The 24,890-nt window shown below is 40.3% G+C and overlaps 1 protein-coding gene, 1 long non-coding RNA gene and 1 other non-coding gene across 3 annotated transcripts in view; 2 read left to right on the forward strand and 1 right to left on the reverse strand.

Moving 5' to 3' along the window:
* Window positions 1-24,890, forward strand: part of LOC148044493 (uncharacterized) — a 1,189,713-nt gene that overhangs the window by 707,957 nt on the left and 456,866 nt on the right. The gene's annotated exons all lie outside the window — the stretch shown is intronic.
* Window positions 4,852-4,958, reverse strand: LOC148044496 (U6 spliceosomal RNA). Its single transcript, XR_015697602.1, has one exon. It is a non-coding gene; the product is annotated as a U6 spliceosomal RNA (small nuclear RNA).
* MED10 (mediator complex subunit 10) lies at window positions 10,954-19,062 on the forward strand. Its single transcript, XM_014070201.2, has 4 exons — window positions 10,954-11,184; window positions 13,593-13,676; window positions 15,698-15,800; window positions 18,110-19,062. Exons 1-4 carry the CDS (start codon window positions 11,063-11,065, stop codon window positions 18,203-18,205), a joined length of 405 nt encoding a protein of 134 aa, XP_013925676.1. The 5' UTR covers window positions 10,954-11,062; the 3' UTR covers window positions 18,206-19,062.

Below are 24,890 nucleotides of genomic sequence, written 5' to 3' on the forward strand. Positions count from 1 at the left end.
AAACATGCTGCTTTTGTAAATCCCTCCATCAAAGAAGTAGTGCTAGATTGGAAGAGGTGGAAAGAGCTGTCCCATAGAATTGCCAAGAGTTGGACATGACTGAATGGATAGTATCATCATCATCATTTTGTAAATCCACGATATGAATGCTTTCCAAGTCACTATTCTCATTTATTATTTATACCGTATGTTCCCTCTATTCAGACATCAGCTAAATCCATTGTAGCATCTTTTTCCACATCACTTTTGTAATTTGGCATGTTTTAAAATCCACATCTGCATTCAATTCAGACTAAGTCTTCATTTTATCCAATAACATTTCTCCTTCTCTATTATAAAATCAGGCAATCTTTTAAATAATTTCTGAGTATATTGTTTCCAAACAGCCTTTATTTCTTCTACAGTCAAATAGTAATGCTCTATTGTATTAATGGGTCTTCCCCCCCCCCTGCTCTTAATTGTAATTGTTAGTTCTCTCTTATCATTTGTTTATTTCCCAGTCAACAAAACTTTCCGACAGGAGGGTTTCTTAACAATGAATTTCAAAATATTTTGATATTCTTTTGTAAGATTTTAAACAACCCACAAGAAATGTACTTTCAAGACAATCTAGCTCTCCTTAACTCTTCAGAATAAATACTCTAGCACCCCTTTTGTTGTTTTCCAAAAAATAAAGTTTTTCTTTTTAATCCTTAAACTTACATAGAATTTTATTCATCCAGAGCGGAAAGAGATTCTCCCAGTATAATGAACTTGCCTTTCAGAAGGTTCTTAACTTGTAAAACTGCCAATAATAAGCAGCTTCCTAAAGTAGTGAAGAGAGGAAATAGATGTATACCAGGGATGTGCAGTCAGGGGAGGCAGGGCCTCACCACTGTCATCATGAAAAGAAAAGAAAAATTAAAAGGAAAAAGGCTGATGTAGTTGCTGCCAGAGTTACAATGGATGACTCTGCTTAGTGCTTAACTGTTTCAAAAAGCCTCTAAAAAGTACCCTCTACAGGAGGAGGCGGGAGAACCACGTGCCTCATCTAGTCTATCTTTATGATCACTCGAGCAGAGTTAAGCAAGGGTTAAAAGCCGAAAAATTCCTTATGTAGATGAGGCACGTGGTTCCCTTGCCTCCTCCTGTAGAGGGCACTTTTTTTAGAGGCTTTTTTAAACAGTTAAGCAGAGTCATCCATTGGAAACTCTGGCAGCAGCTAACCCAGCCTGACCTCAGCAGCTCTTGCCTTTTTCCTTTTACATTTTTATCATGGCGGACAAGAGCAGAGTTGAAATCCTCTGTGAAAAAGCTGGAAATGGTATGTGGGTCGGAGGGAGGGGGAGGAATTCAAAATTAATGTAATTTGTAAGTAATTGTATTATTGTAAGTAATTTGTGTGTGTGTGTGTGTGTTTTACCCGCCCCTGCTGGTGCATGGGCTGGCACTTTTTTTTTTAAATGTTTCGGGAACCCAAAACTGTTAAAGTGAGGAGGCTGACCATATACAGTGCTTGTTTAAAGGTGCCGAACCATGGCTTAGGCCAGTGTTTCTCAACCTTGGCAACTTGAAGATGTCTGGACTTGAAGTCCCAGAATTCCCCAGCCAGCGAATGCTGGCTGGGGAATTCTGGGACTTGAAGTCCAGACATCTTCAAGTTGCCAAGGTTGAGAAACACTGGCTTAGGCAACATGACTTCCCCTCTGGTTCCCAGAGCTCTCACACCTGCTGGAGATAACTATTTTTACAATCTCCCTGCAGAGAGATTCTGTAAGGAGCAAATTTGTGGATATGCCTTGTCATCTCCTTGATCTGGAGAGCAGTTCCAAACAACCAGTTCATTTAGCAGCTTCCCTTTTCATTGTGGTCATTGGCTACGTAAAAGTGGAGCCATCTTCAGTCCACCATTGCTGTACCCAGAAGTTGAATCTCTTCCTTGATCTCATTAGAATTCTGAAGTAATGAAAATGGACTTTTAGTCATTTGAAAAGTGATTGTAACGCGCTCTACATGGGGCTACCCTTGAAAAGCGTTCGGAGACTCCAGTTAGTTCAGAATGGGGCCGCGCAGGTGATATTGGGTGTGCCGAGGTATACCCACGTTACACCTATCCTCCGTGAGCTGCACTGGCTACCTATTGGTCTCCGGACTCAATTCAAGGTGTTGGTTATTACCTTTAAAGCCCTACATGGCTTAGGGCAGTGATGGCGAACCTATGACACGCGTGTCAGTGCTGACACGCGTAGCCATTTCGGGTGACACGCACATGCTCCCCAAACTTGTTTCAGCGGCAGCTCTCAGCCTGGGCGGCAGCGTCACGCAGGCTGTGGAAGGAGGAGGAGGAACCAACCAAAGAGAGGCTTTTACCGGGTCTGCGCCCCACAGCCAGGATCGTCCTTGCGCCTCAAGCCGCGTTTCTTCCTGCAAAGCCCTTCGGGCAACCCGAGAGTTCCGCTTGACGCCAGAAGGGCTTTGCAGGAAGAAACGCGGCTTGAGGCGCCAGGACGGTCCTGGCTGTGGGGCGCAGACTCGGTAAAAGCTCTCTTTGGTTCCCTCCTCCTCCCCCTCCTTCCACAGCCTGCGTGACGCTGCCGCCCAGGCTGAGAGCTGCCGCTGCCGCTGCTGCACAACTGAGGGAGGGAGAGGGAAAGCAGAGGTAGCCTCAAATTCCACCGTTGGGACAGGGGAAAGGGCTTGTCCCTCAAGAGTGGGGGGGATAGAGGTGGGAAGAAGGGGCCCGGCCTGTCCCCAGCGCCCCCCACAGACGGATTACGGATCGAACGCTTCTCTCTCTGCAGCCTTTTTCTGCAAGTCCCAGCTACTCAGCGGGGCGTCATCATTTCCGGGGGGTTGCAGTTTTCCAGCTCAGATATCAGGATCCGCCGGGATTAAGTGGGAGAAAACGCCGCTGGCCGAGCGGAACAAACACATCCAAAGGTTAATCTTATTTTACGAAAACACAACTTCCAAAAGTCGATCGTGGCCTCCGTCAAGAAGCTCTTCCCCCACCCCCCACCCATTCTGGGGTCTTGGTGTCCCTCGGCTAAGATCCACCCCGGAAAGCAGAACGGGGGCAGCCCTCCTGTAATTCTGGCTGGGTTAAAGAGCAGGGATGGAGGAGCCATATCACACCTTCATTCAAAGGGTGGGGAGGGGGAGGCCCGATAAAGTCCCTCCCTTGGGGTGTCTGAAGTCCCAGCTGAAGCAGCCGAAGGAAAAAGGATAAGCATCCGTCGCTGCCCAATGGCGCTTGGGGTAACCCTGCTGGGCAGAGCCAGTCGAGGCTCATCCTGCAAATGAGGGTTTCCTTTGGGGAGGGCCAGGTGGTTTCAAGCACCCCAAACAGCCAATCTCTCTCTCTCCATCCCCCTTCCTTTGCTCCTGGGGCTGCAGAACTTTCCATGGGCTCAACAGTAATTGAGTAAAATTCTAAGCCACTGCAGTAGCTGCTTTTTGGTTTTATTTTTTTTAATATTTATCAGTCTCTCTTTTAGTTGAAGAGTTGAAGTCCACAAGGCTTAAAGCTGTCAGGTTTGAAGACCCCTGGGGTTTTTTTCCTAAAGGGTTAGGGGTGCAAGGTTCTTGTAACTTGACAGCTTTAAGACTTGCACGCTTCAATGCCAGAGTTTCTGAGCCAACATTTTGGTTGCTAAGCAGGACCGTTGGTAAGTGATACTGATAATAATATCAAGGGCAACATACGAAATCGACTGATGAACAAAGAAGTTACTAAGCAGCTATGTTAAATAATTTGTTTTTGGTTTATTAAATACAATTATATTGCAATTATATACTTTTGTAGTTTAAACTATAAATTGCGCAAAATTATGTTTTTGTCGAAGTGACACACAACGCGAGTTATGCTCGATTTTTTGCCGATTTTTGACACACCACGCCAAAAAGGTTGCCCATCACTGGCTTAGGGCCAGGATACCTTTGAGACCGCCTGCTGACACATACCTCCCAGAGACCAGTAAGAGGAGAGCCTTCTCGGTGGCTGCTCCGACTCTTTGCAATCAGCTGCCCCTGGAAATCCGGACCATACCCACTCTGATGGCCTTCAGATTAAAGAAAAAAAAAGAAAGTCAATAAGATCTCTACGTTGAACTCAGCTTCTTGCTGTTACCCAAACTTTAAGCAGTTTAACTTATTCCTAATCTTAAGCATAGGCTATCTGGAATTTCTTAGTCCCATATTTGTTTTGTGTATAGTCAATCCATTTTTTCCAGTCTCATTTATATCTCTCATTTGAGTGATCTTTAAGATATGCCGATATTTTAGCCATCTCGGCTAGGTTTGTAACTTTTAACGTCCATTCTTGAATAGTAGGCAATTCTTCCTTCTTCCAGTATTGCGCCACCAACAGTCTTGCTGCCGTTATTAGGTGCAGAACCAAATTGGTCTCTACCGCTGTAAAGTCAGTACATATACCTAGTAAAAATAACTGCGGAGTGAATTTTATCCTCCTTTTGAAGATATTTTGCATGATCCACCACATTTTTATCCAAAATGCCTTAACCTTTCGACAAGTCCACCATATATGAAAATATATAGCATCGAGAGAACCACACCTCCAACATTTAGGCTGTACATTCGGATACATAGAAGCCAGCTTTTTAGGATCTAAATGCCATCTATAAAACATCTTATAAAAATTTTCTCTCAGATTTTGTTCTTGTGAAAATTTCACATTTCTTACCCATATTCTTTCCCACGTGTCCAGCATTATTGGTTCTTCAATATTCTGAGCCCACTTTATCATACAGTCTTTAACCAATTCCGTTTCCGAATCCATCTGTATTAGTACATTATATATCCTCTTTATATGCATTAAGCTTTGATCTCTTATTTGTTTAAACAAGTTATCCGAAAAATAGGGAACGCTTCACGAATTTGCGTGTCATCCTTGCGCAGGGGCCATGCTAATCTTCTCTGTATCGTTCCAATTTTAGTATATGTGCTGCCGAAGCAAGCACTCTGATGGCCTTCAGGAAAGCCGTAAAAACTTGGCTGTTCCGGCAGGCCTGGGGCTGTTGAACTCACTGTTGAGGTCCGGCCCCGACTAGATTGAATTTATGAGGGATGACTGTTGTTTTAAATTGTATTGTTGTTATGTTTTTTTTAATATTTTCTTTGTAAGCCTTTGGGATTGGGCAGCATATAAAAGCTTTAAACAAACAAACAAACAAACAAACAAACAAACAAACAAACAAATAAATAAATCTACTAATTTCAGCTTTATTGCAAAGACCCCCTAAAATTCATAGCAATGGCAGTAGAACTTAAACTTATATACCTTTTCATAGTGTTTTACAGCATTCTCTAAGCTGTTTACAATGTCAGCATATTGCCCCCAACAATCTGGGCTCTCATTTTACTGACCTTGGAAAAATGGAAGGCTGAGACAACCCTAAGCTGGTCAGGATCAAACTCCAGGCTGTGGGCAGAATTAGCCTGCAATACAGCATTCTAACCACTGTGCCATCATGATTCCTTCTAAACTGCAAGTATCTAAAAATAGCAAAATATCTGTATTTTTACATATCATGAAATCCATTGGAAGCCAAAGGTATAGCAAAGATATGGGTTTTGGTTATTCATAGAAAAGTGGGTAAAATAAATCAGGAGGTATTGCAAAACTGTAGGAAGCTGGCATTTGTAAACGATGTCAATTATTAAGGCATTGATTTACCTTCAGGAAAAAAAGCACTTCTGGATATTGATGTTATTTGCTTGATAGATATGGCACAGTGAAAATATCTCCAAACGGTAGAGTGTAAGATTTATATCTTGTGTTTTTGTTCAGAGCTATTTTTGCATCTGATATTGCAAGCTTAGCATTTCTTGGGTTTCAGAAGGTACAAGGCTGATAATAAATCACACATGCTTTTTTTTCCTTTTAAGGTGCATAACAAAACTTAAGCTGTATACACACTGAAAATGTAAAAATATGCATAATGTAGATATATTATCTTGATTAAATTGATGTGCATCCATCTTCACTCTACTTGATTCCTTGGCAGCTTCCAGTGGCATTGACAATGATATCCTCCTGGATCAACTTAGAGGATGGGTGGCCCTGTATTGTGCTGATTTGCCTCATTTCTCTGGGGTCAATGCCAGTCAAAGGAGGGGCAGTTCGGACTCTTGGCTTCTACTGTGTGGGCGCTGCAGGGTTTGATGCTCTCTTACTTCTATTCAGCATCTATACAGAGCTGAGTTATTTGCAGGATTGCCTCTCCCTGATTATCTATCTGCCAACCCCACCAGAAGTGGCATGCTACAGGCCATGTCTGTTAGAGAGCTATACTTGGTGGGACATAGCAGGTGAGACGTCTTTGCCTTTGTACCTGTCTTATGGAATATCCTCCCCTCAGGGCTAACTCCATCCCTGTCAACTTTCCAGAAGGCCCACAAAATCTGATTATGCCATTGGGTCTGAGTTCGCAGCGGACTAGCAAGATACTGAGGTTGCTGCATTGCTGAGCCGAAGTGGCGCAGTGGTTAGAGTGCAGTACTGCAGGCCACTTCAGCTGACTGCTATCTGCAGTTCGGCTGTTCAAATCTCACCGGCTCAAGGTTGACTCAGCCTTCCATCCTTCCAAGGTGGGTAAAATGAGGACCCAGACTGTGGGGGTGATATGCTGACTCTGTAAACCGCTTAGAGAGGGCTGAAAGCCCTATGAAGCAGTATATAAGTCTAACTGCTATTGCTATTGCTTTGCACATCCACTGACCTCTCTTAGACTTAAATTGTGATGTTCATTTTTTTTTCCAGAATAGTACTTGTTTTTTATATATTACTTTTTATTATATGCTGGCCAGGGTAACTTTTTCATGAAATGGATGGCCATATAATTTTGACGAATAAATAAAACACGACAAATAATAGATGGCTGAGGTTATATTTAAAGCATCGTACACGTATACTAATTAGAGAATTGGTATTTGCTGCAGCTCAGAATTGAGAGAACAAATTGTGGTAAAGATAAATCATTGAAAATAACATCATTTTAGAAAGGGGCCTCTACTCCATGGCATCGTAATATTTAGTCCATTGGAGGAGTTTATTGATACTTTCTGTATGTTAGACTCAAGTCCTAAGAATAGATTATGGTAATGATTCCCTAGTTGTGGAGCTGCATCTCACAGCAGACTTGTCAGTTTATTAAACTTCCAAAAATTTATAACCCTTTTAATTGGATTAGTAAGTTATTATATGTCAGAAGTCCCTCTTCAATTTTTTTCCTCTTGGTAAATCAGCAGCTCCTCATTATTTTTAATCAAAGCCCAAAACGTACATAAAAGTGAAAGCAAAGCTATCTATGTAATACAGAATCATGGCATTATTATAAAAGAAGTCCCATCTCAATATTAAAATGCCCAGAATTCTTAGAATGAGAATTGTGACTTTCTTCTTGAATCCTGCAAACTATGTAAAACTGAGTTGCTTTTTTTGTTTTTCTCTCTATAAATTGAAAAGGAAGCCAGAAATGTTCAGAAAGATGAGAATGAGACAATTATAGAGCAACAAATATTTTGAAAAAGATCACATCTTAAAAGGATGTAGCCTTATCACGTCGTATGGAATTTTCCTATATTTTCCATATGGTATTGCAGATGGTAAGAGACTGCTGCTTGCTAATGAGTGTGCTCTTCTATCTGTATGATATTCAGTTGGCTTGAGCAAGCAATTTATTTTATACAAATCATAAGTGCTTGTTAGTCAGTTTGATGTTCCATATAATTAACTCTTTCTTTAATGTTTGTTTTCCAATGTTCAGGCCTTAAAACCAAGAATCATTATGAAAAGGCATATAAACATAATTTTGCTTCTAATTAACAAACTCATGTTAAAAGTCCAGGTCTAGAAGAAGAGCCCAAATCTAGAAGGGACTAGATTTAACATTAATCAACTACTAAACATGGCATCCTAAATCCTCATCTCAGTTTTCAATAGTCCAGCCTCAACTTTTAAAACAGTCTTTGGTATGTATTTAGGGGTTTGGAAAATGGATCTCAGTGTTAGGATTGAAGTATTCTAAGATGGAAATTGTCTTTTAAGTAGTTCTCCTATATTTGTTTTTGTTGATATTTTCCTCAAACAGTGGCAAAGGCATTTGCAGGGGGAGTTTGCAGACCCACTCCATTCTAGCACTGATAATGTTACTTAGCTGGGTAATGAAAAGTCAACAAGAAAACAACCAAGCTCAGAGAGTACCAGTTTTTAATATCTGTATTATAACATTGTGTGTAGTACAACAGGGATAAAGTTTGCATTGCAACAGTTGTTTGTTTGTTTGTTTATTTATTTATTTATTTATTTATTATCCTGATTTTACTGTTATTTTAGTAAAATTGGCATCAGACTCCATGGATACCTTTGAATATAGGGAGTGGGATTTACTAGACCTGATATTCTTCACAGTTTGGAAGATAGAATACACGTTGCTTTTTTGCAATTGGAAAAAGTGTGTATGAAGATAATGAATAGTAAAATCACGTTCATGAATTTAGATGCCATGAGATGCAGAACTACATTGTACTGCACTAAGTCATTGGAAACACGTAGAATGGAATAACAAGAGTTGGAAGGGACCTTGGAGGTCTTCTAGTCCAACCTCGCTTAGGCAGGAAACCCTACACCACTTCAGACAAATTGTTATCCAACATCTTCTTAAAAACTTCCAGTATTGGAGCATTCACAACTTCTGGAGGCAAGTTGTTCCACTGATTAATTATTCTAACTGTCAGGAAATTTCTCCTTAGTTCTAAGTTTCTTCTCTCCTTGATTAGTTTCCATTCATTGCTTCTTGTCCTGCCTTCAGGTACTGTGGAGAATAGCTTGAGTCCCTCTTCTTTGGGGCAGCCCCTGAGATATTGGAATATTGCTATCATGTCTCCCCTAGTCCTTCTTTTCATTAAACTAGACATACTTGATCAACAGTTGAGAATATATGTAGGTTCTTGATGTTCCCTGAACTTGGTTTTCTTCTAGATCAAATCTCCTTTGTTCAAATCCTTCATGATCCTGTAAACAAAGAACTTTACACCTGGATAAACATTAAATATAGCAACTGGCTACTGTATTAAAATCTTTGCCTTATGGGTTTAAGTTTACACAACATGCTAAGCTACCGTAAAACCAAAGAAATCACTTTATGTCTTAATGCAATGAGGCCTTTCAATCACAGAGCTTCATATTTGTAGCAGCTTAACATATCTTGATGTTAATTAAACTGAATGTAAATAAAATGTGTAGATGGGGAAATTTCTTTTGAGCAGTAAATGGCAGCAGACGTATAAAATGTAAACTCTTTCTTACCAACTAGTGGCCAATTTCTATAGATTTTATGTAAACCTGACATGGCAGCACTGTATGTAAATTCTATCTGTAGGACTATAGAATACACACTTAATGCATGGAATTAGTTGCATTTGTAATTTAAAACAATAAGTCCTATAAGAAACAAAAGTTTATTATAAAAATAGTATAAGTCAACTCCATGGCCCCTTCTATCAGTGGTCGCCAACTGTGGACCACTGGTAATCCGTGAGAAAATTTGGTGGTCCGCAGAAAAAAAATATTTGCATTTTTGTATTGCACTAAATACTATTTATCTTTTTAAAAAGTGGTCCGCAGGATTTAAAATTATGAATTTAGTGGTCCCTGAGGTCTGAAAGGTTGGTGACCCCCTGCCTTATATCATAGGCTAAAACTGTAATGTACTTTTGTACTAGCTTACCAAGAGGCAGTGGGATTTACTCTGAGAATAGGATTGTCTTGTAGCCATTTTTTTTTACAAAGTTATGTGCATATATCAGATTCTGCATCATGAAATACACGAAGGGAATCCTAATGTGACAGGCAACAACCCTGGTGTGAAATGATGAGAGAAATATCCTTCTGGGTTCGGCTCCAAGTGGGGAAAAAGACACCGGAGACAGGGAGGCTGCTTGGAAAGATGGTTTATTGGTGGACAGGGCCACATGGCTTGAGCCCTAAACAGAAAAGGTGATCACATGCTTCAATGTTGGTGGAGAAGAAGAGAAGCGCTGAGGGAGGGGCTTACTAGGCTTTTTATAACCTGTTCAGTCCCACCTCTCTGTTTCCTGTTCCTATGTAAGAAATGTATTCTGATTGGTTGTCAGACTCCCATGGGCCCATGCAGGGGCAACTCTCTAGGCTGTGTTTTGAATCCAGGTTTGGTTGAGTTCTCAGATGTGGTCAGTTGAGTAAAGGGCCAATATTATCATGCTTTAATCCCATCCCACCCCCAGCTGAAGTGGAGAAGTCTTTATTATGTAAAGTGGATTAGCTTGGCCTTCTTAATGGCCCATTGACAAAAGTGGGGATGGGCAGGAAGCTACAGGCAGCTATTCAGTGTTTCTTTCTTTTTCACATCCAGAGAAATATTCTGCCTTTTCAATATTTCCTAGGATATTTCATTTTTCTGGGAGAGGGCTGGGTGATAACTTCCTACACCTCTAATGGTTGGGGTATAATCGTCTGGCAACCGCCAATTTTAGGATTAGATCGCGTGCAGCCGATAAAAATGAACTCCGGGTTCATTTTACACCAGTATAAAAGGGAGCCATTGGATGCTATGAGACTAATGACTAAATATGTGAGAGCCGCACGGTCGCTTAAAAAAAGACTACGAAAAAAGGGCTCGTTTTATCCCTTTAGACAAATAAATAAATAAATAAATAAAAATCAGGCCGCCCGACCGAAAACACAGGGAAAGCTCCAGGGCTCAGAACGCAGAACCAAACAGGAGCGGGAACCGCGCGTGCGCACGAGGGCAGCCGTAGGTAGTCTTCCTTGTTATGGGCGGAGTCTACAACATCTGCTCTCGAATCCTATTATGTTCCATTCAAAAGGGGGGGGGGGGAGAGAGAGAAAGAGAGAGAGAGAGAGAGAGAGAGAGAGAGAGAGAGAGAGAGAGGCCTTCCTTGAACCGGAAGCGGAAACGGTCTTTTAAGCATTAATGGCCGCGCTCTTAGCAACGCGGAGAGCGGTGTAGCGAAAGAGGTTTTTTCGCGGAGGGGCTTTAGGCTCGCTCTCTGGTTCCGAGGGATGGCGGAGAAGTTCGACTCCCTGGAGGAGCACTTGGAAAAGTTCGTGGAAAACATCCGGCAGCTGGGCATCATTGTCAGCGACTTCCAGCCTAGCAGCCAAGCGGGACTCAGCCAGAAATTGTGAGCTCCCGCCCTCCTTCCTTCCTTCCCACTCGGGATTCCCAAACCTTTCCTCCAAAGCCAGGAATTTGTAGCACTGGGAATTGTAGGAAATAGTGGGAATATGGCTTTTTATTTAAAATAAAACCCCAGAGTTTCACTGGTCACTGAATAGCAAATGTTATTATTTTAAATATTTTAGCAGCCGAACTCCCTGTAGTTTGTGTGTTTGGGGGTGGGGGTGGTGAGGCTTAAAGAAGCCATTTATAAATCCCCTTGAAGAGTTTTATTTGTAGGTGGAATTTGAACATGGGGCTCTATGGCTAATATGGTACTTGTCCTTTCAAGATTGATGTCCCCTAGGCCAGTGTTTGTCAACCTTGTCAACTTGAAGATGTCTGGACTTCAACTCCCAGAATTCCCCAGCCAGCGAATGCTGGCTGGGGAATTCTGGGAGTTGAAGTCCGGACATCTTCAAGTTGACAAGGTTGACAAACACTGCCCTAGGCCTATTTGAATTCTCGTCAACTTAGATGAAGTTCATAAAAATCAAGTTTTGTAAAAGCCCCCCTCCCCCCCTTTAATGAATTGTTAATGCTTCTGTAACTTACATTCATTAGATGGTCTGAAACAGTTGCTTTAAAAAAAAATAATTTTAGAAAACAACAGCAAATTTATACAAAGGCAACTTTAAAGACAGTTGTTTGCAATTTAAGAGCTTGCGTATTAGGCTGTTGTTTTCTTCCTAATGCTCAATGCTAATTGGAACCTACTAAGTTCACTGGAATATAACATACATTGGGAATTGTTTTGATCCAAGTTTCTTCCACCATGTGCCGTTGTGGTTAAATTGTTGGATGGAGCTCCAGGTTCTAATCCATTCTCAGCCAATGGGTGATTTGGCCAGATATTCATTCCCTGTGAGCCCATCTACATAACCGACTTTTATTATGAGGAAAAAGGGAAGATTAGTTATGGGTACTGTCTTGAGCTCTTAGAGGAAAATCAAGGTATCTCACAAATGAAGTATTGTTTGTAAGTGTTATGGATGTCTTTTGTGACAGCTATAGGATACACAGGTAGTTCTTGATTTATGACCACCATTGAGCCCAAAATTTGTGTTGCTAAACAAGACATTTGTTAAGTGAGTTTGCCCCATTTTATGACCTTTCTTTCCACATTCGTTACGTGAACTACTGCAGTTGGTAAGTTAGTAACATGGACACTGCGACTGGCGTAAATATGAACCAGTTGCTAAGTATTTGAATTTTGATCTTGTGACCATGGTGATACTGCAACAGTTGTGTGAAAAACTGTCATAAGCCACTTTTTCAGTGCCATTGTAACTTTGAATGGTCACTAAATAAACAGTTGTAAGTTGAAGACTACCTGTATAGCTATTATCTCTATAACAGATATGTAGTGTAAGGTCTTTTTTTTATAAATTTCTTTCATTATCTTCAAAAGCCACGTAAGCTATTAACACATGGAAGAATTGGAGGTTGAAATTGTCATTCTTATTTTGTTGGCAACTCCTTGTGTCGAGCTTCAAGAATTTTAAACTCCTCAGCTATTCTTACTAGGTATAGGTACTGACTTTACAGTGGTAGAGACTAACTTGATTCTGCATCTAATAACGGCAGCAAGACTGTTGGTGGCGCAATACTGGAAGAAGGAAGACGTGCCTACAACTCAAGAATGGACACTGAAAGTTACAAACTTAGCCGAGATGGCTAAAATATCGGCATATCTTAAAGATCACTCAAATGAGAGATATAAACGAGACTGGAAAAAATGGATTGACTATATACAAAATAAATATGGGACCAAGAAATTCCAGTTAGCCTATGCTTAAGATCAGAAATGATTTAAATTGTTTAAAGTTGGTTCAGCAAGAAGAAGCTAAGGTCAATGTAGAATGTTATTAATTTTTTTTATTTCTTTTTTTTCTCAATAGATTTTAGACTGTGTTTGTTAGAAATCCATACCGTGTACGGGTTCTGGGAAGTCGGGGGAGGGGGGGAAGGTGGAGGGGGGTTGGGGGAGAGGGTGGAGGGAGGGAGGGGTATATATTAGGCTAGGCAAGAATTTGGTGGTAAACTAGAATTATTTTGACACACAAAAAATTGTACTTCGATGTCTTACTGATTGAGGAATGATGAAATGTTTGCCTTAAAAGAAATAAAACTTTTGAAATTTAAAAAAAAAGAATTTTAAATGAGATTTGCCAATTTGCTTTCTTTCCCTTTTGTTCTGAGAGCTTCTGTTTCCTTTATTTTTATTGCAAACATTTCATATTGTACAGCTAGATTAGTTATTGACAAGCCTCACAATGTCTTTTATAAACCCTCTGCTGGCACAGAGGATGTATAAATTGATCATTCGACTTCACTGTGCTATAAATTAATAAAAAAATGCTTTCTGTCTAGGAATTTTATGGTTACAGGCTTGCAAGATATTGACAAGTGTCGACAGCAGCTTCATGATATCACTGTGCCTTTGGAAGTCTTTGAGTAAGTGTTTAATTTCTTACCCCAGCTGTCAGTATGTGGCCCTAGAGATATTGATACTGTTTACACAAGAGCAGTCACATATCTTTTCACAGTAAATCTAATAAATTGGACTGCAGGACATAGAGTATATGTTTAAACACTAGAAATTCATTTTTAAATATCCTTTGGAGTGCACAATGCTAAATATTGTTGGATTTTTGAGAAGCATCTTATATCCTTTTGCTCTTGGGAAATACATGTAGTTGTATCTGCAATGTGAAGGTAATGAAATCTCCCTACAGATTCAGATTGGGAGGACATTTTCATTTTTCCGGGAGTATGCTGAGGTAGTTCAAAAAGTTCTAGATGTATTAAGTTTATCTCATGTTTAATACAGTGATATTTATTTTTGGCTTATTTTCCAAGAATCAATGGGAAATTGCATGTGGCTTGGCACTGAATTTCACTGGTATCGTCAGTTTTGCTTACAAAATGGGCCACGGGAATAATAAATTGCTCAGTTCTCACGTGCAATACTACTGAATGGTCTTCATATCTTTTCCTAGATCTTTTCTGTATAGATTGCTGGGAACTCAGTGTCATTAAAGGTAGTCTTCGCTGAACAATCATTTGTCCAGCAACCTATTCAAAAATACAATGGCGCTGAACAAAGAGATTTATGATTGATTCCCAAAGTCATGCCATTGTAGTGCCCCCGCAGGTACATGATTGCAGTCTGAGGTCTTGGCAACCTGTGTCCACTTACAACAGGTTGCCAAGCACCTCATGATCCTACTGTCACCATTTGTGATCTTCCCTGCTGACTTCTCCAGAAAATCAGTGGGGAAGCCAGCAGGGAAGGTCGCAAGGATAGATCTCACTCTCGTTCCTAGGGGATGTCTGAAAAAGATCTATCAGGACCTATTTTGAAATGGACCCTTTTCAGCCAGCCGCTTTGAGAACTGAAATCAAATTGGTTTTATGGCAAAGTTCTTCTACCAAGAAGCTCTTCACTCTCAAAGATGCCGGCTTAAAAACTCCATAGTGAAAGCCAAATGGGATTTTAGCTTGGGGTTCTGGCACCATAGGATGTTTGGAGCCAGACTGACCCCAAACACTCCATTCTGCAAGTTCCCTGTACTAAAACCCACTAAGCTTTCGCCATGGACTCTTTCAGCCAGCCTCTTTGAGGGCAGAAGGGTCACCTGTCAGATTGATTTTGCCACCCACAGGGCAAAATAAATCTGGCCATGTGTAGATATTCTCTACACAGAAGGGAGGAGAACTGCAACACTGGGATGAGGAAAGGAAGCTGGGATCATGAAGTTTTTCTGCTAGCCCAGTGCTAAAATTTCCTTTTGCCCATGGAATCATGTGGTTGAGTGGGGAGAAGGTCCAAGCCTTCGGGGAGGGAGGGAGAGGAGGTCCACACTTCAGTGGACTAACTAACCAATGCCTCGTAGCTCATGGCAGATTTTTGCATGCTAGTTGATAACTGGGCCTCCTCCACTTCATGGGGGAAAACTGGTATTGCGGTTGTTGAGTATGGCAGTCATAAAGGTGCCTTGCTTAACAACCACAATGACTTATGATCCAAATTTGGGGCTCATATATTGAATATCTGTAAATGTTTCTTAAATTCTCTGCTATTGTGATTGTGAGGTTAAATATGTTAAATGATAATCTAGTGTGAATTTCAGAAAATTATATTGGTAGAATACATAGCATATGTCAGTGGTGGGTTCCGGAATCTGGTACACTGCGACAGGGCCGGGCGTCCACCATATGCATGTGTGCTGCGCACGTGTGAGCACCCACCACCCACGACACTCCAGATGCTCAAAGGAGCATTGCACAGGCGCTGCATGCACAAATGCCCCGGTTGGATCAAATACAGTTAAGGAATGCACCGTACTGGAACTGGGAGCAGCCGGCACTGGTACACCCATACCGGGGCATCCCTCCTGAAACCCACCACTGGCATATGTACATGGTTAATATACGTGAACCACATTAAAATCTTGTATCATTTATTTTCTCAGATACATAGATCAAGGTCGTAATCCCCAATTATATACTAAAGAATGCTTGGAAAGAGCTCTAGCCAAAAATGAACAAGTGAAAGGTAAAATTGATACTATGAAGGTAAGTTGTCTTGTACATAAAAATTGAATTGAATTGAATTGAATTTATTTCATTTATATGTCGCCCTTTTCCCAGGGCGGCTCACAATCCAAGTCAAAGGAAGGGGTACAAATAAAGAATAAAAAGACGAACAAACAATACACAATTTAAAAGGACACAACAACCATACCATTCGAGGGAGGGGGCAAAGGCTCTTTAGCCCCAGGCCTGTCGGAATAGCCAGGGTTTAAGGGCTTTGCGGAAGGCCTGGTGGGGGGTGAGGGTTCGAATCTCCACGGGGAGTTCGTTCCAGAGGGTCGGAGCAGCCACAGAGAAGGCTCTCCTCCGGGTAGTTGCCAGTCGGCATTGGCCGGCGGATGGAATTCGGAGGACGCCTAATCTGTGGGATCTAATCGGTCTATTGGAGGTAATTGGCAGCAGGCGGTCTCTCAAAAACCCTGTATTCCTTAAGTGCACATTGTCTGTGCATTCAAAAGCTTCAAGCCAATAACTGCAGAATTAGTTTTTGCTATTAACTTATTTAGTTATTTACTTTGTAAATTTATAGTCTCCTATTGCATATCTCAGTAATGTACAAAGTTAAAAACAAAAACAAGACAGCAAAATAATCAAAAGCTTTTAGTAATTTAGTAATCCTTTATTGATTAGCCTTTAGGCCATATCAGAATGCAAAATGTAAAATACAGGACAATAATAAGCATATATTTAAAAAGAGTAAAACGAGTAAAAGAAAATGCAAATCATATTTCTCTGGCACACCTAAATTTATTCCATTTTAACCATTGTCTTATTTTGTATTTCTAGTATGGCCTAATGGCTAACCATTTAAAAAATCTGCAGGTGACTGCATGCAATTTCCCCAGCAGTAGAACCATTTTGCAAGCTCCATCCCCAAGTTACAGGATCCCCAGGCGAAATGGCATAACCCTGTCTCCAGGTCTTTCCAGGAGGCCAGCAAGATCAGAATCAATCTGACTTCAGGGCTCTCTTGAAATGAAATGTGTTGCTTTTGTTCTTTTGTGGAATCTGACTGATTGTTGCAGGCAGAAGCTGCAAGCAAACATGCTTAAGTATTGATTCCATTTTTAAAAATATGTTCATATATTTTAAAAATTGCTTGGGACCATGGGGCTTTCTACAGTTTTTTGAGTTCTTATAGGCACACTTAGGTTTTTTTAAATATTAAAACATAAAAGATTTATATACTGTGGATATCAAAAGTCTACTCACTCCTATTAACTGCCAGGTTTTTAAATGTAAAAAAAACCACCCCAAGATATATCACTTCAATTTTTTTCACTTTTTATATTAACATACAATCTGTAAAATTCTTTCGAAAAACAAGCTGAAATATATATATATATATAAACCTAGAATAATGTGGCTGCATAAGTGTACACCAGTGGTGGGATCCAGCCAGTTCGCACCTATTTGGGAGAACCGGTTGGTAACTTTGTAAGTAGTTCAGAGAACCGGTTGTTGGAAGGAATCTCCTTTTGTTTTTCCCCTCACTTTACAGGGTTAATCCTGTAAGGAAGGCAGGAAGGAAACATTCTAGTGTTGTTTCTAGCCTAATCTTTATTTCCCTGCTTACAGAAACTGCCTCTCCGGTTAACCCTTATTATATTGTAACAGCTAAGGCGAAACACCCATCGACATGAGTGACATTGAGTTGGCCACACCCACCCAGTCACAAGACCACCAAGCCACGCCTACCCAGCTAATCATTAGGGCAGAGGACCGGTTGTTAAATTATTTGAATCCCACCACTGGTGTACACACACTTAAATTAATTCTTCGTTGAAGCACCTTTTGATTTTATGATTTTATGTAAGCAAAATATATCACAGTGAGCAAATCTTCTGTACATGGCCTCATTCTTATTTGGGGTAATGGGACTGATTTAGCAGAGTCATCTCTCTGAGTGTTTTGTATAGTCAGTACATTAGAGCTGAATGCACAAGAAAGTGAGATGGTGCTCTGTGTTTATTCTGATGTGGCATTAAGTCTTTTGGGTTATGAAGCCTATCAGCATGGCACATCTTGCATTGGGAATCTTTGCTCTCTCTTCCTTGTAAAGGTGTTCCAAAACTGTCAGACTGTGAGGGTATCTCTTATGCAAAACACTCTCCAGGTCACGCCACAGATTTTTAATTGGATTCAGATATGGGCTCTTTCAGTCCATTCCAAAACTTTGATCTTCTGGTGAAGCCGTTCTCTTGTTGATTGGAAGTATGCTTTGGGTTGTTGTCAGGTTGAAAGGTGAAATTCCAGTTCCTTTGCATGACTTTTTATTCTTTTTCTCTTAGAAATTCAAAAGCCTATTGATTCAAGAACTGACTAAAGTGTTCCCAGAGGACATGGCTAAGTACAAAGCTATTCGGAGTGAAGATCCTTCTCCATAATTTCATTTTCCCTTGTCCTGCACTCTCTTCCAGACTGATATATTTATATGATAATAATTGACAGCTTGAGAAGTGAAGATATGTTCATCTGAAATACTGATTAAATATTGTATCTCTTGCCCTGGTTGGAATTCTTTTGTGCTACATATGCAGTCATTAAGGAGATTCAAAAAGAATCCAGAACTTCAAAATATCTCTCTAAAGTGATATGAAGCCTGTTTCTGAACTGAAACCGATCTCCTTTGCATCTTGTAAATACTACACAAAGCATGGTGGGTTTAGGATTGCGGTTGTGTATTGTAGCTTATACGAAATGGGGTAGCAGTATAAATGTGTCATTATTTCTTCTGAATTCTAAATTATTCTTTTGAATTAGTTTCTAAGGCGAAGTCTTTTTGCTATATTTTGATCTACAAGAACAAAGTTCATTTTGTGTTGTCATAAAAAACTGGAATGTTTCTAACATTATACATGGAAATATACTTGGAAGTGCTATCAAAGCAACCTTTAATTTCTGCTGTTTTTCATAGTTAATGAAAAATTGAATTTCTAAATATATTATAGTCTTAATATATTAAATTGTTTTACATCTTTTATATGGTCTTCTGCTTTTTTGTTTATATCTCTCTGATAGTCTGGCAACCATGAGAATTGATTACATAAATTGTTAACAAAGGATTTACATTTTGTATCTTATAAAAATATAGCTATAAGCTTATTCATACAAGCATGTTAATCATTTCTGGCACTCAGTTCTGATTTGCATGGAAATGAGTTGTTATGAATAAACAGTAGAGACAACTTGTATATGTTATCTTGAGTATTTTTCATTGGAATAAATTGGATGTTTAACTATTTAGTGGAAAACATTTTCTGAATCATATCCAAAATGTATAAGAAAGCTCATTTACATATGTGCACATGTGGTACATTATATGTATATATACATCTTAATCTTAGGTGTGTATATATATATATATAGTTTTATTTGTGCTGATAAATAAATAAAGGGAGACTTATAAAGGGAGCACAAATAAAACACAAATATAACAAAGGCAATAGTAAAAATATTGGGTTTCTGTCATGATGGACTCTTGTGACGAGCCGATTGACAGATGATGGAAGCAGTTAGCTTCCTCCCATAATTGGGGCTTACCAGGGGTTGTGACTATATATATATATATATATATATATATAGCAATAGCAATAGCAATAGCAATAGCAATGTATATATAAATATATATATATTTTCTGAGGTTTTCGCGGGTGTTAGTATGTAGGTCTCTAGTTGTTCGGGTTTTCTCCCGCGTAGAATTGGAGATGTCTTAGCGACGTTTCGACGAAGTCACATTCGTCATCTTCAGGCTGCTGCTGACTACTTCAGGTTTGGTGTTTCCAGGAGTAGTGTGGGATCTTTGGCTGTTTGTTCCTTATAACTGCTGGTAGGGGATTAAATTTTAACTGCCAGTAGGGGATTAAGTTTTAACTGCCAGTAGGGGATTGAAACTGATTGAATGGGGGCTTGGGTGTGTCTTGATTAGGTGGAAGTGTGTCATTATTTGGAGGAGGGGTGTTCTGTTCTGATTGTTTGTGGGGTTGTGTTTCCTGTGAGGGTAGGAGGGGTTTTTGAAGAGGCTGATTGTGCTTTAGCAGTCTGGCTTCTGGTTCTGGGTCGTGCCTTCTCATCAGTTTGTGTTTTTGGTTGTTTTCTTTGTGGATGTTTTTTGGTAGTATTCTGTGTGGCTATTGTGAGTGTGGGCCTGGTCTCATTCTTCATGTTTGGGATTCGTTTGTTAATGAGGGCGGGTTTCCAAAGGGCTGGCAGGCGGGAGGTGTCGTCTCGCCTGTTCATGCTATGTGGGTGTTTTTCTATTTCGATTGCTTCCCTGATTATACGGTTGTTGAAGTGTTCGGCCTTGGCCATTAACTGATTGAACTGGATACTCTCTTCTCTTTGAGAGCCCCTGAGAATCGTACTGAAAATCTAAAGGTATGCTAGTACATTTTGGCATTGGCACTTCTAAACATACCAGTGGCTCTTGCCACTGGAATGGGATGGGCAAAATGGCAGGTACCACATAATCAATTATGCGCCTTGGAAGGCAGAGGGAAAGCAGAGGAGAATTGCCTTTCAGAGTCCTGGGAATTTGAGATTGGAGAGTGTAGCATGATGAACCCTACTTGTATAGCTTATGCAAGGAAAGGGAATATTTCAAGTATCCTAAACAAAGGATCAGTTATTGAACTGATCAGTTTTATTATCAAGGATGTGATGCGTTTGAAACTTGAAATGGCATATTATAAGGTTCCACCACAAAACCGCGGACGACAAAATCGCGGTAGACGAAAGCGCGTATGTGACGTCATCACAGCGCGACAAAAAAGATAGAAAAATGTAAAAATAAAGCTAAAACCTTCCCCTAACCCCCCCAAACCTAACCCTAAACCTAACCCTAAACCTAACCCTTAACCTAACCCTAAACCTAACCCTTAACCTAACGAAAAACCTAACGCTAATCCTTAACCTAACGCTAAACGTAACGATAACGCTCTAAACCTAACCCTAACCCTTAACCTAACCCTAACCCTAACCCTTAACCTAACGCTTACCTTTATGTGAATCGGCTTGCTGTAATTTAATTTTTATTTCAATTTTTCGATCTTTTTCGTCGTGTTGTGATGATGTCACATATGCGATTTCGGCGACCGCGCTTTTGTGGAACACGGTTTTGACGGGTCACGTATTATAATAGTGTCTTAAGGTTTTGTTTTTGTCTCCAATTCCAATTTGACATAATGCAGTAAGAGGAAAAAAAACTGAAGTTGCATCTGTGTGCAGTATATTCATCTAGAAAAAGGATATAATCTAATTAAAATGGATTTAAATATTTAATGGGATAACACACTGAAATATTGCCTCAGACGCTTACAGAAGCTGACATACAATCATCCTTAGGAGGGTATATTTTCTGAGTTTTAGTAATGGAAGGATTAGTCCTCTGATTTTTGTCTTTGAAGTACTGTTACTATGAAGCTAATTTGTATATTTTATTACAGCAGTTATATAAAATCATGTAATCAAAATCTACAGCTATATACCAATTATATGAAATGTGTTCAAAAGAAAAAAAAGAATTTAATAATAATTCAAAACACATAGTTTGATCTAATATTTGCTTCTTGCAAAGAAAACATGACACTCTGATTCAAGTGAAATCTTTTGTTAGTGGGAATGGAACATTTTACTTTTGCAGTCCCTAATGTCTTCTGAAAAAATTGCTCCCCAAAGCTAACATTTTCAGGGACATCACAGATAATGCTAAGCCTTGCTAAAGATAAGAAATGCATGAAAATTGTTTTTCCGTCCCTCTTCCAGCAATTCAGTCCTAGTCAGAGTGCCCTGAATGGAACTCATACCAGGAACGTACTTTGTTATCTTGGTATTATTAAAAAAAATTACAGTGGCAAAGGCCATGTAGTTGAGAGAAGTGGTATATAATATTCTAAAGCAGTTCTAGTTTTAAAAAGGGAACACTATTTTTCAAAGTACAGTTTGAAATGTATGGGATACATGTGTGTTTAAAGCATCAAAAGACTTGCATCCTGTAACTTGGAACATGTTCAAATCGTGACCCGTCCAAACCGCGGAGGACCAAATCGCGCTCGACGAAAGCGTGCATGTGACGTCATCACAGCGCGACGAAAAAAATTAAAAATTGAAATAAAATTAAAGCAAGCCGATTCACATAAAGGTAAGGGTTAGGTTTAGGGTTAGGTTAAGGGTTAGGGTTAGGTTTAGAGCGTTAGGGTTACGTTTAGCGTTAGGTTAAGGGTTAGCGTTAGGTTTAGCGTTACGTTAACGGTTAGGTTTAGGGTTAGATTTAGGGTTAGGTTAAGGGTTAGGTTTAGGGTTAGGTTTAGGGTTAGGTTTGGGGGGGGTTAGGGTAAGGTTTTAGCTTTTTTTTTACATTTTTCGATCACAGCGCGATGTTTTCGTCGCGCTGTGATGACGTCAAATGCGCGCTTTCGTCGAGCGCGATTTTGTCCTCCGTGGTTTTGCGGTGGAACCGTTCAAATTGTCTGAGTCATCTTTGAAATTCTCCTTTGTGAGTTTGAGCCTTATCTCTCTCTCCTGTCTTGCTTGTCAATGTTACAGCTACCTTATCATAGCTTTTTTTTCTTTTTGAAGATTCAAACGAGATAAAATAGGTGCTGCAATTCAGCCTTCCCTGGGTTACTTGTCAACAATCCTAGAACCGAACTCTGCTTATATTTTACTAAAAAGCATTATATAAAAATTGTGATTGATGAAAGCCCTACTGGGTAATGGCAATCAGTATCTACTGCATCCAACAAGCCTAAAGTGTTTTCCCACCAATATCTAAAGAAAGGGAAACCCCGTGACTTTTTTACAGATGGAGCGACTTAGATGAGTGACTTGCAATCTTCCCTGCTGGTTTCCCCCATTGACTTTGCTTGTGGGAAGCCAGCAAAGTAAACTGCAAATGGTAATCACACGACCTTGGCACAATGGAACCATTGTAATTGCAAGTCCTTTGCCAATCACCCAAATTGTGCTCACACGTCTACGGGGACATTGCAGAGGCTGCAACTGAGGACCGGTTGTGAGTCCCCTTCGTTCAGTACCATCATAACTGAAGAGTTGTTGAACAAGTCATAATCTGAGGACTACCTGTCTTTGCTATCCAACAGCAGGGGTGGGTTTCAGGCGGTTCGCGGCGGTCCCCGCGAACCGGTTGGTCGGCGAACCCGGAAGTAAGTAACTTCCGGGAACGCCGAAGGGTCCACCCGCCCACCCGCGTTTCTTACCCGGTTTTGACGAGTTCTGCGCTTCCACGCATGCGCAGAATGCATACAGCGCCTGCGCGATCCTCCAGGAGCAGCTGGAGCATCGCACAGACGCTAGTACGCATGCGTGCACTGAGCGCGTGCACGAGGACGCCACCGGCCCCGTTCCAACCGAACCGGTTGGAACGGGGCAAGAAACCCACCCCTGACCAACAGGATATAGAAGGCTGCAAACAGTGGCATTCATGGCAAACCACAAACTAAAAATCAATAGACCAGTTACATCTTACATTCCAATGAATACAGTAGTGATAATTGGGGGTGGGGGAGATGAGTTTTGAGAAAACTGGTTTCAAACATGATCCAAGGGGAAAAATATTCTGTTTAATGATGCTAATAGGAATGTACAGAAAAAGGGAATGGGCATTTGGGAGATACTACTGTTCAATGTGTATATAGAGAAAAAGCTTGATGCTGTAGCTATAGATGCTTTAACCAAAGGAATGTTTAAATATGAGTGTAGCTTGCTGGTGAGTGGCTGTGTAATTTCCTTAATGTAAGGATGAGGGCTTGATATCTGATGATTGGAAGAATTCATTTCTGATTCTTCAAGAGTGAAGGCAAAATCTCCAGTGGGATCATTTTCTTGGATGCCTGGAAAAGTGGTGGAAAATTCATACAAGATAGAAAAGGTGACAAATTTGGGGGAGGGTGCAGCGCAGCTTAATGTCAGACAGGAATTGGTAGTGTTTTATAGATAACATCGTACGAAATGTACCTTATAAGAACCATGCTTTTCGCTTATCACTATAATTGCTAATCACTATTTACATAATAGACATAATTGCCTATCTCCTATATGCAGATTCTATGATAGCCATTCTTTGTGCCTGAGATGTTAGTAATTTGCTGGCAATATTACCAGAATCTGCTATTTCCCTCTCTCAATGCTGGGATTTGATTTTGACTTCCAAGCAGCCTTTTAATCTTAAAGGAAACAACCATGGTCATTAGCTGGTTTTTATGTAATAATTTCTCCTGGAGAATGTCCTTATGCAATGGATGTTTATTAATTTCTTACATGTCAGCCATCCAAATGCTTGGCTAAAATATAGAAAGATGGAAACAGATTTTAATACTCACTAACCAACTGTACTGAACACTTGCTGTGTCTCTCCCCTTATACATTCAAGTACAGCAAGGCATGATTGAAAAGAGCTTTACAAATTCCAATATGATTTGACTTGATCAGACTAATACATGAAATGGAATGTAACTATCTGCCATGTTCCAGATTCCTGAACGGCATTATTTTGGCAATTCAAAAATGTCAATGCACATTTCAAATGCTCATTTGAAATTTTAAAATGTGTGTTTAGAGATAAGCCACATTATATAATGCTAATTTAAATAGCTAGATTGTGCGTCCCATGCTGGCCACACCCGGTTTAGCAAAAGGGGGGGGGGAAGTCCTGATAGGTCATGTGATGCCGCTGTGATGATGCGAGTCTGACGCCCCTGAGTTAGATACAAAAAAGGTGTTTGTGTGTGTGTGTCATTTATGGGAAGGGATAGAAAGGGAGAGAGATTAGATCATTGAAAGTGCCATTTATTCATCCCTCACTGGAGCTGCATTTTTTTTTTCCAAAGAGAAATCCTGAAAAGAGTTTTTGTCTCAACTTTTGCAACAGTCTTGCTAAAGCTCTTTATCAGATATTGCTCTGGTCAAGGTAGGATCAGCAGGTTATAGGAGAGCCGAGGTGGCGCAGTGGTTAGGGTGCAGTACTGCAGGCCACTTCAGCTGACTGTTATCTGTAGTTCAGCAGTTCTAATCTCACCGGCTCAAGGTTGACTCAGCCTTCCATCCTTCCGAGGT

Source organism: Thamnophis sirtalis, unplaced genomic scaffold (genome assembly GCF_051295495.1).
Source record: "Thamnophis sirtalis isolate CommonGarterSnake01/CBP01778 unplaced genomic scaffold, rThaSir2_p1.2 scaffold_8, whole genome shotgun sequence".
NCBI lineage: Eukaryota > Metazoa > Chordata > Lepidosauria > Squamata > Natricidae > Thamnophis > Thamnophis sirtalis.

Excerpts from the sequence above, each read along its gene's own strand:
- MED10 (XM_014070201.2), top strand. The coding sequence starts at position 11,063 with ATGGCGGAGAAGTTCGACTCCCTGGAGGAGCACTTGGAAAAGTTCGTG. Across the intron at positions 11,185-13,592 it reads GCGGGACTCAGCCAGAAATT|GAATTTTATGGTTACAGGCT; the intron begins GTGAGCTCCCGC and ends CTTTCTGTCTAG. Across the intron at positions 15,801-18,109 it reads GTAAAATTGATACTATGAAG|AAATTCAAAAGCCTATTGAT; the intron begins GTAAGTTGTCTT and ends TTTTTCTCTTAG.